Source organism: Zophobas morio, unplaced genomic scaffold (assembly GCF_036711695.1).
Source record: "Zophobas morio isolate AGI-343-1 ecotype UQ-CSIRO unplaced genomic scaffold, CSIRO_AGI_Zmor_V1 ptg000007l, whole genome shotgun sequence".
NCBI lineage: Eukaryota > Metazoa > Arthropoda > Insecta > Coleoptera > Tenebrionidae > Zophobas > Zophobas morio.
In genome coordinates this window covers 202,434-217,156 of record NW_026972112.1, presented here as the reverse complement: position 1 = coordinate 217,156, position 14,723 = coordinate 202,434, and the positions used below count along the sequence as shown (strand labels likewise).

General features: G+C 35.6%; 4 protein-coding genes across 5 annotated transcripts; 2 read left to right on the top strand and 2 right to left on the bottom strand.

Annotated features, from left to right (window-relative positions):
* Positions 1-71: 71 nt before the first annotated feature.
* On the bottom strand, positions 72-1,533 carry LOC135124153 (uncharacterized). The gene is made up of 3 exons (XM_064049026.1): positions 879-1,533; positions 590-831; positions 72-541 (listed from the first exon to the last, which is right to left on the bottom strand). Exons 1-3 carry the CDS (start codon positions 1,092-1,094, stop codon positions 148-150), a joined length of 852 nt encoding a protein of 283 aa, XP_063905096.1. The 5' UTR covers positions 1,095-1,533; the 3' UTR covers positions 72-147.
* Positions 1,534-4,776: 3,243 nt separating this feature from the next.
* On the top strand, positions 4,777-5,507 carry LOC135124152 (uncharacterized). The gene is made up of 3 exons (XM_064049025.1): positions 4,777-4,889; positions 4,934-5,130; positions 5,183-5,507. Exons 1-3 carry the CDS (start codon positions 4,826-4,828, stop codon positions 5,468-5,470), a joined length of 549 nt encoding a protein of 182 aa, XP_063905095.1. The 5' UTR covers positions 4,777-4,825; the 3' UTR covers positions 5,471-5,507.
* LOC135124150 (uncharacterized) lies at positions 5,413-6,500 on the bottom strand. 2 transcript variants are annotated; one of them, XM_064049022.1, is made up of 3 exons: positions 6,201-6,500; positions 5,913-6,154; positions 5,413-5,868 (listed from the first exon to the last, which is right to left on the bottom strand). In XM_064049022.1, exons 1-3 carry the CDS (start codon positions 6,414-6,416, stop codon positions 5,454-5,456), a joined length of 873 nt encoding a protein of 290 aa, XP_063905092.1. In that variant the 5' UTR covers positions 6,417-6,500; the 3' UTR covers positions 5,413-5,453. The 2 variants fall into 2 exon arrangements, with proteins under 2 accessions (XP_063905092.1, XP_063905093.1); XM_064049023.1 differs by having other exon boundaries at positions 5,413-5,862.
* A 172-nt stretch (positions 6,501-6,672) lies between these two features.
* LOC135124151 (uncharacterized) lies at positions 6,673-7,392 on the top strand. The gene is made up of 3 exons (XM_064049024.1): positions 6,673-6,786; positions 6,832-7,028; positions 7,088-7,392. Exons 1-3 carry the CDS (start codon positions 6,723-6,725, stop codon positions 7,373-7,375), a joined length of 549 nt encoding a protein of 182 aa, XP_063905094.1. The 5' UTR covers positions 6,673-6,722; the 3' UTR covers positions 7,376-7,392.
* Positions 7,393-14,723: the final 7,331 nt, after the last annotated feature.

Sequence of the window (14,723 nt, the reverse complement as noted above, 5' to 3'; positions counted from 1 at the left end):
CAGTGTTAAGTATTTGTATACAAAGTTCAAGGACAATACGTCTGACGTGACTGATTGCTACAATATAGTTTTACATAATAAGCCACAATCATACTGCACACAACAAAGATAACAATATTTATCAATAGTCCTACTGGTACTACTTTATTATTCTACCACAAGAAAACTACAAATTCCAATATTCCGAAACCCTAGCTTCTCAAACATCGCTACCGAGTTCTTATTTTCTAGTAGAATAGTACCCAGCGGCCAATGCCCCTCTTCCGCAATCTCTCTAGACAACGCTTTGGTGACCAAACTGGCGTACCCCTTCCTCGTATGGTCCTCTTCAGTTTGCAACATAGCCAAGTGCCCGAACGCGTGTTTGATAACCCAAGCAACCATCTGGTCGCTACTTTTCAAGAAAACTCCATACCCCCCATTCGCGTCTATGTAACTAGCCAAGTACTGCTCGGACTGTAGAAACCTGTGCGGCCACAAATCATTAATGCGTTTAGCCGCTGAAGGCTCCAACTTCTTTACGTAAACGTCAGACGGGCACCTAAAACCAATCCGTGAGTTCTGTGTTTACTAGAAGTACGTGTCGTACTCTAGCGTGAACTTTTTGGCGTCTTGTGGAGCAATCGCGTAGATGAAACACGGTACGTCTGCAACAAGTCGGATTTGCTTGTGTTCTATGTAGGCTTTCACGGTTGGTACGTGTTTGTCGTGCACGCCATAAAACACTGAGCGTTTGGTGTAAGAAAGGAGATTGGTTTCAGTAAGACCTTTGTAAAGGTTGGTACACTGGTCGTCTAAAGTGAACACGACGAGATCTTGCGTTGTCAATAACTGTAAGAATAGTAAAGCGAACAAGTTCTAGCGGGTGTTAAACGTACCTGGACTATCGCAATGATGGTACCGTCGGTTTCCCAAGAGTTGTATGGTGATAGGATGACTATTTTGTCGTTGTAGTTGGGGTTTTCTTTCCATTTTATTGCGGTGTGCACGAAACTGACCATGTGAGGAGCCCATGGGGCTTTTTCTTCAAACAAAGCCGCCAATTTGGGTAAGTGGAGGTTTGGGATCTCCACGAGAATATCACCTGAGGTCATCGTGTAAACCCAAGTCAAAATGTAACACTCGATCGAGGTAAGATGGTACTAGAGGTACCACCCATTCACAGAAACAATGCATTTGTGTTCACGAGTTGAGATACCATTATATTCATTTGATAGGAGATAACAATCACATTAAAAACGTTTTAACTGATAGTCTGTCAACACGTGTTTCTAAGCTACGGAAAGAAACACTTAATAGGTCAGCAACTGATCTACTCTAGAGCTAGGGTAATTAATTGTAGTGGAGAAGGAGAAAACTGGGTCACTTGAAGTCTGCAACCACCTATACGTAAACTTTGATAGATGTAAATGAGGTACCTCGTGATTTCATATAATTATAGCTACACATACTTTATAATTTGGCAGCCCCGTAGCTACGGGGGGCGAGAGGGGGCTGCGCCCCCCCCTAGCTGTTGTGGTTGCCCCCCCTGGAAGACTTATACATTATAAATTTCAAATTAGTAATAAAATTTCAATATAATGCCGATTGCCGAAGCATATTAACTGGCCCCACCCGCCCCCCCCCTTTATTTTCTTACAGGGTATATTATTTGGCAATATCACCCTACCGTTGATGTTGACCGTATAAAAAAATGAACATGTCACATTTTATTCCATAGCCTACTATGTACTTGAGAAAAGTCAAAAATATATGGATTTCCAAAAAATTGAGCTTTTATTGAAATGGACAAAAAATCGACAAAAAATTCTGAGATGTAGATCTCGATGAGTTTAATCAAAAAACATAAGGTCTTGATGGTCCCAGACCAAGATTTTTCAAAAATTCGGTTTCAAAGTCGACATTTCAAAATTTCTCAAAAATTACATTTCTTTTGGCGGCTATGGAAAAATTGTACCAATTTTCGAAAAAATAAAACCAAAAAAAAACATTTGGAGATCGAAATCAATAAAAAGATTCCTTCTGCTAGTTTTCGAAAATGCGTGGGAAAAGTAAAAATTTTTTTATAGATTTTCAAAAATTGAGCTTTTGTTGAAATTGGCTAAAAATCTACAAAAAATTCTGAGATGCAGACCTTGACGAGTTTAGTCAAAAAAAAAGGTCTTGCTGGTCCCAGACGAAGATTTTCCGAAATATTCGGTTTCCAAGTCGACTTTTTAAAATTTCTCAAAAATTATACTCCTATTTCTTTTGATGATTCTAGAAAAATTTTACAAATTTTCGATCAAATAAAACCAAAAACAACATCTGAAGATTGAAATAAATAAATGAATGACTTTTGGTAATTTTTGGAAATGCTCAAGAAAAGTCAAAATTTATTTAGTTTTCAAAAATTGAGCTTTTGTTAGAGTTGACAAAAAATTCTGAAATATAGATCTCGATGAGCTTAATCGAAAAACATGTTCATGCTCCCGGAACAAAATTTACGAAATATTGGGTTTCTACCTAAAATTTCTAAAAAATCTCAAAAGTTACTTTAAAAAAAGCTATTTCTTTATGCGATTGTGGAAAAATTCGACGAAATATCAAAAAAATATAACCAAAAATAACATCTGGAGATCAAAATCAATAAAGAGATCCCTCTTGCTAATTTTCGAAGATGCTTGGGAAAAGTCAAAAAATGTATATGGATTTTCAAAAATTGAGCTTTTGTTGAAATTAACAAAAAATCAACAAAAAATTCCGAGATGTAGATCTCGATGAGCTTAATCCAAAAACATAAGGTCTTGATGGTCCCAGACCAAGATTTTCAAAAAATTCGGTTTCAAAGTCGACATTTCAAAATTTCTCAAAAATTACATTTCTTTTGGCGGCTCTGGAAAAATTGTACAAATTTCGAGAAAATAAAACCAAAAACAACATCTGGAGATCGAAATCGATAAAGAGATCCCTTTTGCTAATTTTCGAAAACGCTTGGGAAAAGTCAAAAACATTTTATGGATTTTCAAAAATTTAGCTTTTGTTGAAGTTGACTAAAAATCCACAAAAAAATCTGAAATGTTGATCTCGACGAGCTCAATCAAAAAACACAAGGTCTAGATGGTCCCAGATCAAGATTTTCGAAACATTCGGTTTCAAAGTTCAAAAATTACATTTCGTTTGGCGATTGCTGAAAAATTTTCCGACTTTTCAACCAAATAAAACCAAAAACAACATCTGGAGATCGAAATCAATAAAGGAATCCCTTTCGGTAATTTTTGAAAATGCCTAGGAAAAGTCAAAAATTTTATATGGGTTTTCAAAAATTGAACTTTCGTAAAAGTTGACAAAAAATTCTGAAATATAGATTTCGACGAGCTTAAAAAAACATGACGGGTTCAAGGTTCCGGATCAAAATTTTCGAAATACTCGGTTTCGAGCTCGAATTTTCAAAATTTCTCAAAAATTACCATATTTCTTTTGGCGATTGTGGAAAAATTGCACGCATTTTTGAAAAAACAACCAAAAACAACATCTGGAGATCGAAATCAATAAAGGAATCCCTTTTGGTAATCTCGAACGTGATTTAAAAAGTCAAAAATTTGATACAGGTTCTCAAAAATTGCCATATTTCTTCCGTCGATTCTGGAAAAATTGTAAGAATTTTCAAAAAAATTGAATCCAAAACAATTTTTGGAAATCGAGATGAACAAAGGAATCTCTTTTGATAATTTTTGAAAATGCTTGGGAAAAGTCGAAAATTTTATATGGGTTTTCAAAAATTGAACTTTCGTAAAAGTTGACAAAAAATTCTGAAATATAGATTTCGACGAGCTTAAAAAAACATGACAGGTTCAAGGTTCCGGATCAAAATTTTCGAAATACTCGGTTTCGAGCTGGAATTTTCAAAATTTCTCAAAAATTACCATATTTCTTTTGGCGATTATGGAAAAATTGTACGAATTTTCGAAAAAACAACCAAAAACAACATCTGGAGATCGAAATCAATAAAGGAATCCCTTTTGGTAATCTCGAACGTGCTTGAAAAAAGTAAAAAAATTTATACAGGTTCTCAAAAATTGCCATATTTCTTCCGTCGATTCTGGAAAAAATGTAAGAATTTTCAAAAAAATTGAATCCAAAACGATTTTTGGAAATCGAGATGAACAAAGGAATTCTTTTGGTAATATTCGAAAATGCTTAGGAAAAGTCAAAAATTTTATATGGGTTTCCAAAAATTGAGCTTTTGTTAAAGTTGACAAAAAATTCTGAAATACAGATCTCGACGAGTTTAAAAAAAACATGACGAGTTCATGGTTCCGTACCAAAATTTTCGAAATATTTGGTTTCGAAGTCGGATTTTTAAAATATGTACTAAACATGCAAAAAAATAAACTCAAACAAATTGGATGTTACCTATATGGCCACTACACAAATTTTTGGATGCAGTACAGCTGTTTGTGAATCTACATTCTCTGTTTTAACCAGCATTTTAACCAAGTACCGTACTAATTTTTTGGACTTCGACAGATTTTTACGAAAATTTAGAGTAAAAAATCGACGTTTCCAATTATTTTAATGTTCTTTCAAATATAAAAACTCAGAAAAAATAAAGTAGTTATCTGAGTGTATTATTAAAATATAATGTAATTTGGGTTTTTATGTTTTAATAGTTGTCTTCCGCTACAAAGCATCACGTCAATTTAAGCATATAGGCAACCATTTATACAGTCACTTAATGTTCACACGAATTTAATAACTGGATTTCCCAAACAGCTACTTTTAAATACACAAAACACCAAGGTTCAACTAAGTGTAGTTTCTTCAAGTCCACTCTCCACTCAAGATGTTCCCTTCAACGTTCCTTCTTGTTTTTATCACCATTCAAGCCTCGCTTTGTCTTGACGACGGTAAGTACCACCTCCACCACAACCAAACCTAATTTATTTTATAGATTACTACTGGAGAGAGTACACAGGAACAATTCCTGACGACGCCTTAGTAGGAGGTCAAGACATCAACAACAAGAACGTTTACATTGGTCAAGCCTATGTCCACAATGAGGGACTGATCGTGTCCGAAATTTTTCCCGGAATACGAGAAGTCCAAGCTCCTATTAATGGTGTTAAAACTGTTAAGTCGTACATAAAGGTAGTACCACGGAATTTTAGTCGTACTTATGTTTAATAACTACACATTACAGATTCTTTGCGGAGCCCAGCAGAACTTTTACTGGGCGCAAGCTAACGCCTCCCACCTACATGTCCAAATGATCGACAAACGCCCAATTATCGGTGGACACGAAGTCGGCGGCATACTAAACATAGGGCGTATCAGTTACGAAGGGGACATCAAAATTGGAAAAGTTATTTCCTTCAGAACGGAAAGTGCGCTGCTTCATTTTAACGTCAAAGGTACAGAAAAAGGCGTCAGTTCGTACGAGATACTTTTGTTTAATGATAATGCTGTAGATGTTAGGCTTGGGAAATAAAGCATTGTGGTACTAGAAAACTGCAACCTCCGATACTACGAAAGCCTAGTTTTTCAAACATCGCTACTGAGCTCTTGTTCTCCAGTAACATGGTACTAACCGGCCAAAACCCGTCTTCCGCCATTTCTCTACACAACGCTTTGGTGACCAAAGTCGCGTACCCCTTCCTCGTATGTTCTTCTTCGGTTTGCAGGATCGCTACGTGTCCAAAAGTGTGTTTTAGAACCCAAGCAACCATTTGGCCGGTACTTTTCAAAAAAGCTCCATATCCCCCGTTCACGTCTATCAAACTAGCCAAGTACTGCTCGGATTGTAAAAATTTGTGCGGCCACAAATCATTAATGCGTTTAGCCGCTGAAGGTTCCAGCGTCTTCACGTAAACATCAGAGCACCTAAAACTGTCCCATAAATTGATTTGTTTGCTCTAGGTACCTATGCGTACTCCAGCGTGAATTTTGTTGCCTCTTCTGGAGCTATCGCATACATAAAGCACGGTTTCTCTTCAACTGAAATTTGCTTCTTGTCTAGGTACTTCTTCACCGTTGGCACGTGTTTTTCATGAACGGCGTAAAAAAGTGAGCGTTTGTTGGCATAAGTTATGAGATTGGTTTCAAGAAGACCTTTGTAAAGGTTAGTGCACTGATCGTCTAAAGTAAATACGTAAAGGTCTTGCGTTGACAATAACTATAAGAACGTGAAAGTGAACAAGAATAGCGAGTGTTGAACGTACCTGGACGATCACGATGATGGTACCATCGGTTTCCCAGCAGTTATACGGTGATAAGAACACTATTTTGTCTTTGTATTTGGTATTTTCTTTCCATTTCATTGCGATGTGCACAAAAGTGACCATGTGAGGGGCCCATGGGGCTTTGTTTTCAAACAAAGCGGCCAATTTGGGTAGGTGGTGGTTTGGAATCTCCACGAGAATGTCGTTTGAACTCATAGTTTGAAACGAAAGCGAAATAGTGAGCGAGACACGTTATGATGTTGTAATTCATGGGGTTATCTAATGGTACTAGTAGAACTTTGATCTATGTGATGTTCAGTTTTATCAATGGAGTTAGTAACTTTAATTTGGGGATATATGCAACCAATTATACCCATTGCCGGGACAATGGTACATACATGTATGGTTAACATATGGATTTCCCGGCGCGGAAGCATAAATATTCAAGATGTCAAGGGTCAATGAATTGCAGTTTCCTCAACTACGCAGGACTTTTAGTTGCAGACTCACTGTCTGCTCAAGATGTTCTTTCCGACGTTCCTTCTTGTTTTTACGGTCATCCAAGTCTCGATTTGTCTTAATGAAGGTAGTACTACCACCACCAAGACAAAATCTATTATTTTTTTTTTAGATTACTACTGGAGAGAATACACAGGAACAATTCCCGACGATGCGTTGGTAGGGGGTCAAGACATCAACAAAAAAGACGTTTATATTGGGCAAGCCTACGTCCATGGAGATGGACTGATCGTGTCTGAAATTTTTCCAGGAGTACGAGAAGTACACGCACCTATTAATGGTGTCAAAACTGTCAAGTCATACATAAAGGTCAGTACTTCAGTACCATCCGTTTTAGTCGTGTTTTGTCTTTAAGTCACACATTACAGATTCTTTGTGGAGTTCAACAGAACTTTTACTGGTCACCAGCAAACGCCTCCCACCTTCATCTACAAATGATCGACAAACGCCCAATTATAGGTGGACACGAAAATGGCGGGATTTTATACATAGGTCGTCTTAGTTACGAAGGAAACATTAGAATTGGAAAAATTGTTCCTTTCAATACGGAAGATGCGCGGTTTTACTTTAACAATCAAGGTTCTGAAAAAAGCGTCAGTTCTTATGAAGTACTTGTGTACAATGAGAATGCTGTGGATGTTAGGCTTGGACAATAAATGACTATGGAAAATTACCCGTGTGCTTTAATTCGTGAATACAACATGACCAAGGTCAAAAACACTGTGTGAGGTACGAAATCTCCAACCAAAGTAAACTGAGTGTTCCTCGATAATTTGAAAACTTAAATTCGTGAATATATGCAACCAATTAAACACGTCACCTGAATAATCCAGTTTTAATACGTAGATTGTACATATGTATGTATTTAGTTGCACATTTCTCATGTTTCTCATATAAATCCGGTCTTACTTAAAAGCTTACTTAATTAAATACTGACCTGTCCTGTAACACCCAATGATGTGGAACCGATTTTCTCAATGCATAAAAATATATTGTCTCCACTCTCTCTGAAAAAATTATCTTTTCAATTTTTATTTCCAAAACGCTTAATTCCCAGGGCAAAAAAATGTTTCTGTATAATAAGCAAATCAATCAAAATTATGTTAATCTTAAAAAAGTGTGAAGTTATTGTTTATTAAGATGATTGAATCATAAAATATGCGCGACAACTGATGAGTGTTTATATTGTTATTTAACGGAAATTTAAACAATTTTATCAATTGCTTTCGATTTTCATAAATACTTGTGGGAACAAGCGATGTGGTCAGTTTTTGTTGTCAATGACGCTTGACTAATATCTTCATTATTATGATATTATTACGTTGCTCGGGCGAATAAAATTGGCGTGGATTACAACTCAACAATGTATTCCTCAATAACACGATTTTACACGACTAACTATTGCAACGATTATGTACAGAAATTATCCCGGCGAATTTAACTGGACGCTCTTGACTCAACTAGCTGAATTAACCTATTTTTGTAATTATAGGCATTGAGGCAAGACTTCTATTACCACCGGTACCTACTAAGACCAAGTAAAGATTGATCAGAAACAACTTTCGAGATGATAGAATTACTGTAACCTCATTTGATATACACCTGTTAAAACTTCTATGACTTAAGCGGCTTAAGCTAAAGCACCCTTATAAGTCAAACTGGCTATTGTAAGCTTCGTGGACCCGAACCGCAAGCTTATTACTGTCCGTTGTTGGCATAATGTAGCTGTGAACTGGATTAAGTAATGCAATAGCCAGTTTGACTTATAAGGGTGGTTTGGCTTAAGCCGCTTAAGCCATAAAAGTTTTAACAGGTGTATGTCAAATGAGGTTACATCTACAAGTGATCGACGAAACCCCAATTATAGGTGGTCACGAAACTGAAGGTATACTATATATAGGTCGCGATGTTTTATTTTAGCGATAAAGGGACTGAGAAGAGAATTAGTTCGTATCAAAAACTTCTGTTTAATGGCAGTGGTTTAATTTAATGAATAAGGTGTCGAACCCGGTGATCGAGGTAGACCACAAATCAAAAAAAATCACACGGTCAGAGACGAAATTTTGATTCCATGATGACGTAGTTTATGGTTACTTTCAGCAGGATGGTGCCACCGCTCACACTGCTGAAGCTACAATAGATCTTTGACACTAGGATTACTCACTGCGATAGCTTGTGGGCACACATTAAAATTCGATATATGCAACAGCTTAAATGGCTCGGAAAAATTGCGGAATAGGATACCACGCACAATTAATGACATAAAAAATTATATTAATCTTGAAGAAGCCACAATAAGTGTGACGTTATTGTTTATTCAGATGAATGAACGTTAAATAACGCATGAAACTCTTGTTTATGTGTTTTTGTGCTCATTTAACACAAATTTTAACAACATTATCACGTGTCGATTTTATAAAATTTTTATTGTGGTAAAAAACAATAATTTCAATTATTGTTCTCAATGATGCTTGGCTAAGCGAATGTCTCCATTGTAATACCGGTCGTTTTTTGTGTTAATTATGACAAAATCTTTTGTATTAAGTAATGAGTGCTTTGTCACAACATTTACGTTTGAAAGAATCTCGGGGACCCTTTGTATCTGTCTAGTTGTTGAAGTAATTTGAAAGAATCTTGGAGACCCTTTGTGTTTTGTTTTTCAAGTAGTTTGAAAGAATCTCGGGGACCACTTGTGTTTTATTTTTGAGGTAGCCTGAAAAAATTAGGAGGATCCTTTGTGTCTAATTTTTGCAGTAATTTGAAAAAATTTCTGGGACCCTTTGTGTTTTGCTTTTAAAGTAGTCTGAAACAATCTCGGGGACCTTCTGTGTCTAGTTTTTGAAATAATTTGAAAGAATCTCGGGGACCAATTGTGTTTTATTTTCGAAGTAGGCTGAAAAAATTTCGAGAACTCTCGGGGATCCCTTGTGTTTTGTTTTTGAAGTAATTTGAAAAAATCTCGGGAACCCTTTGTATCTGTCTACTTGTTGAAGTAATTTGAAAGAATGTTGGGGAGCCCTTATGTTTTTTTTTGAAGTAGTTTGAAAGAATCTCGAGAATCCTCTGTGTCTAGTTTTTTAAATAATCTGAAAGAATCTTGGGTACCCTTTGTGTTTTGTTTTTGAAGTAATTTGAAAGAATCTCGGGGACCCTTTGTATCTGTCTAGTTGTTGAAGTAATTTGAAAGAATCTTGGAGACCCTTTGTGTTTTGTTTTTGAAGTAGTTTGAAAGAATCTCGAGAATCCTCTGTGTCTATCTAGTTTTTGAAATAATTTGAAAGAATCTTGGGGAGCACTTGTGTTTTGTTTTTGAAGCAGTTTGAAATTATCTCGAGAATCTTCTGTGTATAGTTTTTGAAATAATTTGAAGAAATCTCGGGGACTTCTTTGTGTCTAGTTTTTGAAGTAATTTGAAAGAATCTTGGGGACCCCTTGTGTGTTTTTTTTTGAAAGGATCTCGTGGACCTCTTGTCTTGTGTTTGAAGTAAGGTGACAAGAATCCCAGGAACCTCTTGTGTCTGTATTTTGAAGTAATTTTAAAGAATCTCAGGGACCCCTTGTGTTTTGTTTTTGAAGTAATTTGAAAGAATCTCGGGGACCCTTTGTATCTGTCTAGTTGTTGAAGTAATTTGAAAGAATCTTGGGTCCACTTGTGTTTTGTTTTTGAAGCAGTTTGAAATTATCTCGAGAATCCTCTGTGTCTAGTTTTTAAAATAGTTTGAAAGAATCTTGGGGACCCTTTATGTTTTGTTTTTGAAGTAGTTTTAAAGAATCTCGGGGACCATTTGTGTTTTATTTTTGAAGTAGTCTAAAAAAATCTCGAGAATCCTTTGTGTCTAGTTTTTGAAGTAATTTGAAAAACTCTCGGGGATCCCTTGTGTTTTGTTTTTGAAGTAATTTTTAAGAATCTCGGGGACCCTTTGTATCTGTCTAGTTGTTGAAGTAATTTGAAAGAATCTCGGGGACCCTTTTGATCAGTCTAGCTGTTGAAGTAATTTGAAAGAATCTTGGAGACCCTTTGTGTTTTGTTTTTGAAGTAGTTTAAAAGAATCTCGAGAATCCTCTGTGTCTAGTTTTTGAAATAATTTGAAAGAATCTTGGGAACCTTTTGTGTTTTGTTTTTGAAGTAGTTTAAAAGAATCTCGAGAATTCACTGTGTCTAGTTTTTGAAATAATTTTAAAGAATCTCGGGGACCATTTGCGTTTTGTTTTTGAAGTAGTTTTAAAGAATCTCGGGGACCACTTGTGTTTTATTTTTGAAGTAGTCTGAAAAAATCTCGAGGATCCTTTGTGTCTAATTTTTGAAGTAATGTGAAAAACTCTCGCGGATCCCTTGTGTTTTGTTTTTGAAGTAATTTGAAAGAAACTGGGAAACCCCTTGTATCTGTCTAGTTGTTGAAGTAGTTTGAAAGAATCTTGGGGACCCCTTGTGTTTTTTTTTTGAAGTAGTTCGAAAGAATCTCGAGAATCCTCTTTGTCTAGTTTTTGAAGTAATCTGAAAAGATCTCGGGGACCCCTTGTGTTCTGTTTTTGAAGTAGTTTGAAAGAATCTCGGGAGCCTCTTCTCTTGTTTTTGAACTAATGTGACAAGAATCCAGGAACCTCTTGTGTCTACATTTTGAAGTAGTCTGGAAGGACCTCGGGGACCCCTTGTGTTTTGTTTTTCAAGTAGTTTGAAAGAATCTCGGGGATATCTTATCTTGTTTTCGAAGTAATTTGACAAAAATTTCAGGAACTCCTTGTGTTTTTTTTTTGAAGTAATTTGAAAGAATCTCGGGGACCCTTTGTATCTGTCTAGTTGTTGAAGTAATTTGAAAGAATCTTGGAGACCCTTTGTGTTTTGTTTTTGAAGTAGTTTGATAGAATCTTTAGAATCCTCTGTGTCTAGTTTTTGAAATGATTTGAAAGAATCTTGGGGACCCTTTGTGTTTTGTTTTTGAAGTAATTTGAAAGAATTTTGAGGACCCTCTGTATCTGTCTAGTTGTTGAAGTAATTTGAAAGAATCTTGGGGACCACTTGTCTTTTGTTTTTGAAGCAGTTTGAAATTATCTCGAGAATCCTATGTGTTTAGTTTTTGAAATAATTTGAAAGAATCTTGGGGACCCTTTGTGTTTTGTTTATGAGGTAGTTTTAAAGAATCTTGGGGACCATTTGTGTTTTATTTTTGAAGTAGTCTGAAACAATCTCGAGGATCCTTTGTGTCTAGTTTTTGAAGTAATTTGAAAAAATTTCTGGGACTCTTGTGTTTTGCTTTTAAAGTAGTCTGAAATAATCTCGGGGACCTTCTGTGTCTAGTTTTTGAAGTAATTTGAAGAAATCTCGGGGACTTCTTTGTGTCTAGTTTTTGAAGTAATTTGAAAGAATCTCAGGGACCCCTTGTGTTTTGTTTTTGAAATAGTTTGAGAGGATCTCGGCGACACCTTGTGTTTTATTTTTGAAGTGGTCTGAAAGAATATTGGGAATCTCTTATCTTGTTTTTGAAGTAATTTGACAAAAATCTCAAGAACTCCTTGTGTTTACGTTTTGAAGTAATTTGAAAGAATCTCCGGGACCACTTGTGTTCCGTTTTTGAAGTAGTTTGAAAGAATCTCGGAGACCCCTTGTGTTTTGTTTTTGAAGTAGTCTGAAAAATCTCAGGGACCCCTTGTGTTTTGTTTTTGAAGTAATTTGAAAGAATCTCGGGGACTCCTTTGTGTCTAGTTTTTGAAGTAATTTGAAAGAATCTCAGGGACCCCTTGTGTTTGGTTTTTGAAGTAGTCTGAAAGGATCTCGGGGACCCCTTGTGTTCTGTTTTTGAAGTAGTTTGAAAGAATCTCGAAGACCTCTTGTCTTGTTGTTGAAGTAATGTGACAAGAATCTCAGGAACCTCTTGTGTCTACATTTTGAAGTAATTTGAAAGCAGTTTCGGAACTCTTGTGTTTTATTTTTGAATTAGTTTGAAAGAATCTCGGAGATCTCTTATCTGGTTTTTGAGGTAAGTTAACAAGAATCCCAGAATCTTGGAGACCCCTTGTGTTTTGTTTTTGAAGTAGTTTGAAAGAATCTCGGGGATATCTTATCTTGTTTTTGAAGTAATTTGACAAGAATCTCAGGGACAACATTCTGAAAGTAGACAAATATTTCACTGTTTTTATAAACTATGCATTAGGTGATTTATTAAATTTCTTCTTTAGTTGGCCACGACGCAGTGAAACTAGAGCACAAATTTAAAAAATCACCCGAAAAAATTATAGAAACATTAAAATAAGAGCTGAAAAAATGACCTCCCTAAAGAAAAATTTTGACGATCAAGACAAAATCTGTTTCTTTTTCTAGTTTACCACTGCAGAGACTATGCAGGAACAATTCCTGATGATGCGATTAAAGCAGGTCGAAACAGCAACAACCAAAAGATTTACATCGGTCAAGCCTACGTCCACAAACACCCAATTATAGGGAGATATCAAAATTGGAAAAATTACTTGTTTCAGAAAGAAAAGTGCGCTGTGTCATTTTGACCACAAAGGTACTGAAAAAAGCGTCAGTTCATATCAGATACTTCTGTTTAACTATAGTAAGTTTGAAAAGTAAATAAGTAAGAAAATTGGTCTGTATGGTTTAATTTAGTGAACACTTTTTTAAAAAAGTCATGAATGGCTTAAATGTCGTACCATTTAACGACCACGATAAATGAAATGACTTGGTACCTGTTATGGTCGTACTAAATAGTACGAAATAAAATTTTTCCTGATAAAAAGACCACCTAACAAAATAACAAAGCTCATTTGGTAGTGATTTTTTTATTGACGAACACTTTTGAAAAACCATTTATGTCAGTACTAAACCTACATACTCTGACATAGTACCATCCATCATCGTTCTTTATCTACACCTCCACTAAAGCTGGTTTAGTATTAAAAAAAAATATTTATAAATTATACTGATGTGTGCATTCATACTCATTTAACAAATTTTGTGATTTTGTACTAAACTGATTCATTATTTTCATATTGATGTTTATTTTAATTTATAATTATTTTATTTTATTATTTTATGTCGCTACTAAATGGAGTGGACACCTGTTGCGAATGTGGCATTAATATTCTTAATGTGAAGATACATAAAAAATAATCTTTCCAATTTTTGTTCTCGCTGATGCTTGACAAAGCCATTGTCTGATAACAAGTTATTGTCAACTCGCGTGACTATAAATAATAAAAGTTAGTTATAACGAAAATATTGCATTTTAAGTGTTTTGGTCCAAACTTCTCGGCTCCGCAATGAAGTTCGTTGTCTCTCTAACGACACTTCTCTTCATTTTCCAACTGAGTTCGTTCGGAACATCTGACACTCACCCCGAGCGATGTAAGTACTTAAATGTATTTAAATTTTGTTCATTCAAGTCTCATGTTCTCTTGACAAAATTTGCCTTTTTTCTAGTCTACTACTGGAGAGACTATGCAGGCACAATTCCTCAAGATGCGGTATTAGGAGGTCGAAACGAGCACGGAGACAAGATTTACATTGGTCAAGCTTACGTCCCGAACGTTGGGTTGATCGTGTCCGAAATTTACAAAGGACTTGACGAAGTTGAAATTCCTTACCATGGTATTGAAACTATTGACTCGAATATAAAGGTCAGTACAATCGAGTTTTCGTCAAATTTGACTCTTTAAATTATTCATACAGATTCTGTGTGCAAATTATAAAGACTTATATTGGGCAAGGATGAATTCCACCAACCTCTATGACAGACTTCTCCAGAAAGATCCAGTTATAGGGGGATACGAACCCAACGGCAGGTTATATATAGGCCGTATTAAAGAAAATGGAGTGTCAAAAATTGGAAAAATTACTACCAAAGACATAGACCACGCGGTATTTTATTATAACGATAACGGTATTGAAAGTAGTAAGACGACGTTCGAAATGCTTGCGGTAAAAAATACCTATGTAGTTTAATTTAGCGAACACTAACAACCCGGACCTAGTTCAAAAACGTTTTTATGTAAACTTCAAAGCAG

Coding starts and splice junctions, on each gene's coding strand:
- LOC135124153 (XM_064049026.1), bottom strand. CDS start 1,094: ATGACCTCAGGTGATATTCTCGTGGAGATCCCAAACCTCCACTTACCC. Junction 832..878: donor CCATCATTGCGATAGTCCAG/GTACGTTTAACA, acceptor CTATTCTTACAG/TTATTGACAACGCAAGATCT. Junction 542..589: donor GCCAAAAAGTTCACGCTAGA/GTACGACACGTA, acceptor GATTGGTTTTAG/GTGCCCGTCTGACGTTTACG.
- LOC135124152 (XM_064049025.1), top strand. CDS start 4,826: ATGTTCCCTTCAACGTTCCTTCTTGTTTTTATCACCATTCAAGCCTCG. Junction 4,890..4,933: donor CTCGCTTTGTCTTGACGACG/GTAAGTACCACC, acceptor TTTATTTTATAG/ATTACTACTGGAGAGAGTAC. Junction 5,131..5,182: donor CTGTTAAGTCGTACATAAAG/GTAGTACCACGG, acceptor TACACATTACAG/ATTCTTTGCGGAGCCCAGCA.
- LOC135124150 (XM_064049022.1), bottom strand. CDS start 6,416: ATGAGTTCAAACGACATTCTCGTGGAGATTCCAAACCACCACCTACCC. Junction 6,155..6,200: donor CCATCATCGTGATCGTCCAG/GTACGTTCAACA, acceptor ACGTTCTTATAG/TTATTGTCAACGCAAGACCT. Junction 5,869..5,912: donor GCAACAAAATTCACGCTGGA/GTACGCATAGGT, acceptor TTTATGGGACAG/TTTTAGGTGCTCTGATGTTT.
- LOC135124151 (XM_064049024.1), top strand. CDS start 6,723: ATGTTCTTTCCGACGTTCCTTCTTGTTTTTACGGTCATCCAAGTCTCG. Junction 6,787..6,831: donor CTCGATTTGTCTTAATGAAG/GTAGTACTACCA, acceptor TTTTTTTTTTAG/ATTACTACTGGAGAGAATAC. Junction 7,029..7,087: donor CTGTCAAGTCATACATAAAG/GTCAGTACTTCA, acceptor CACACATTACAG/ATTCTTTGTGGAGTTCAACA.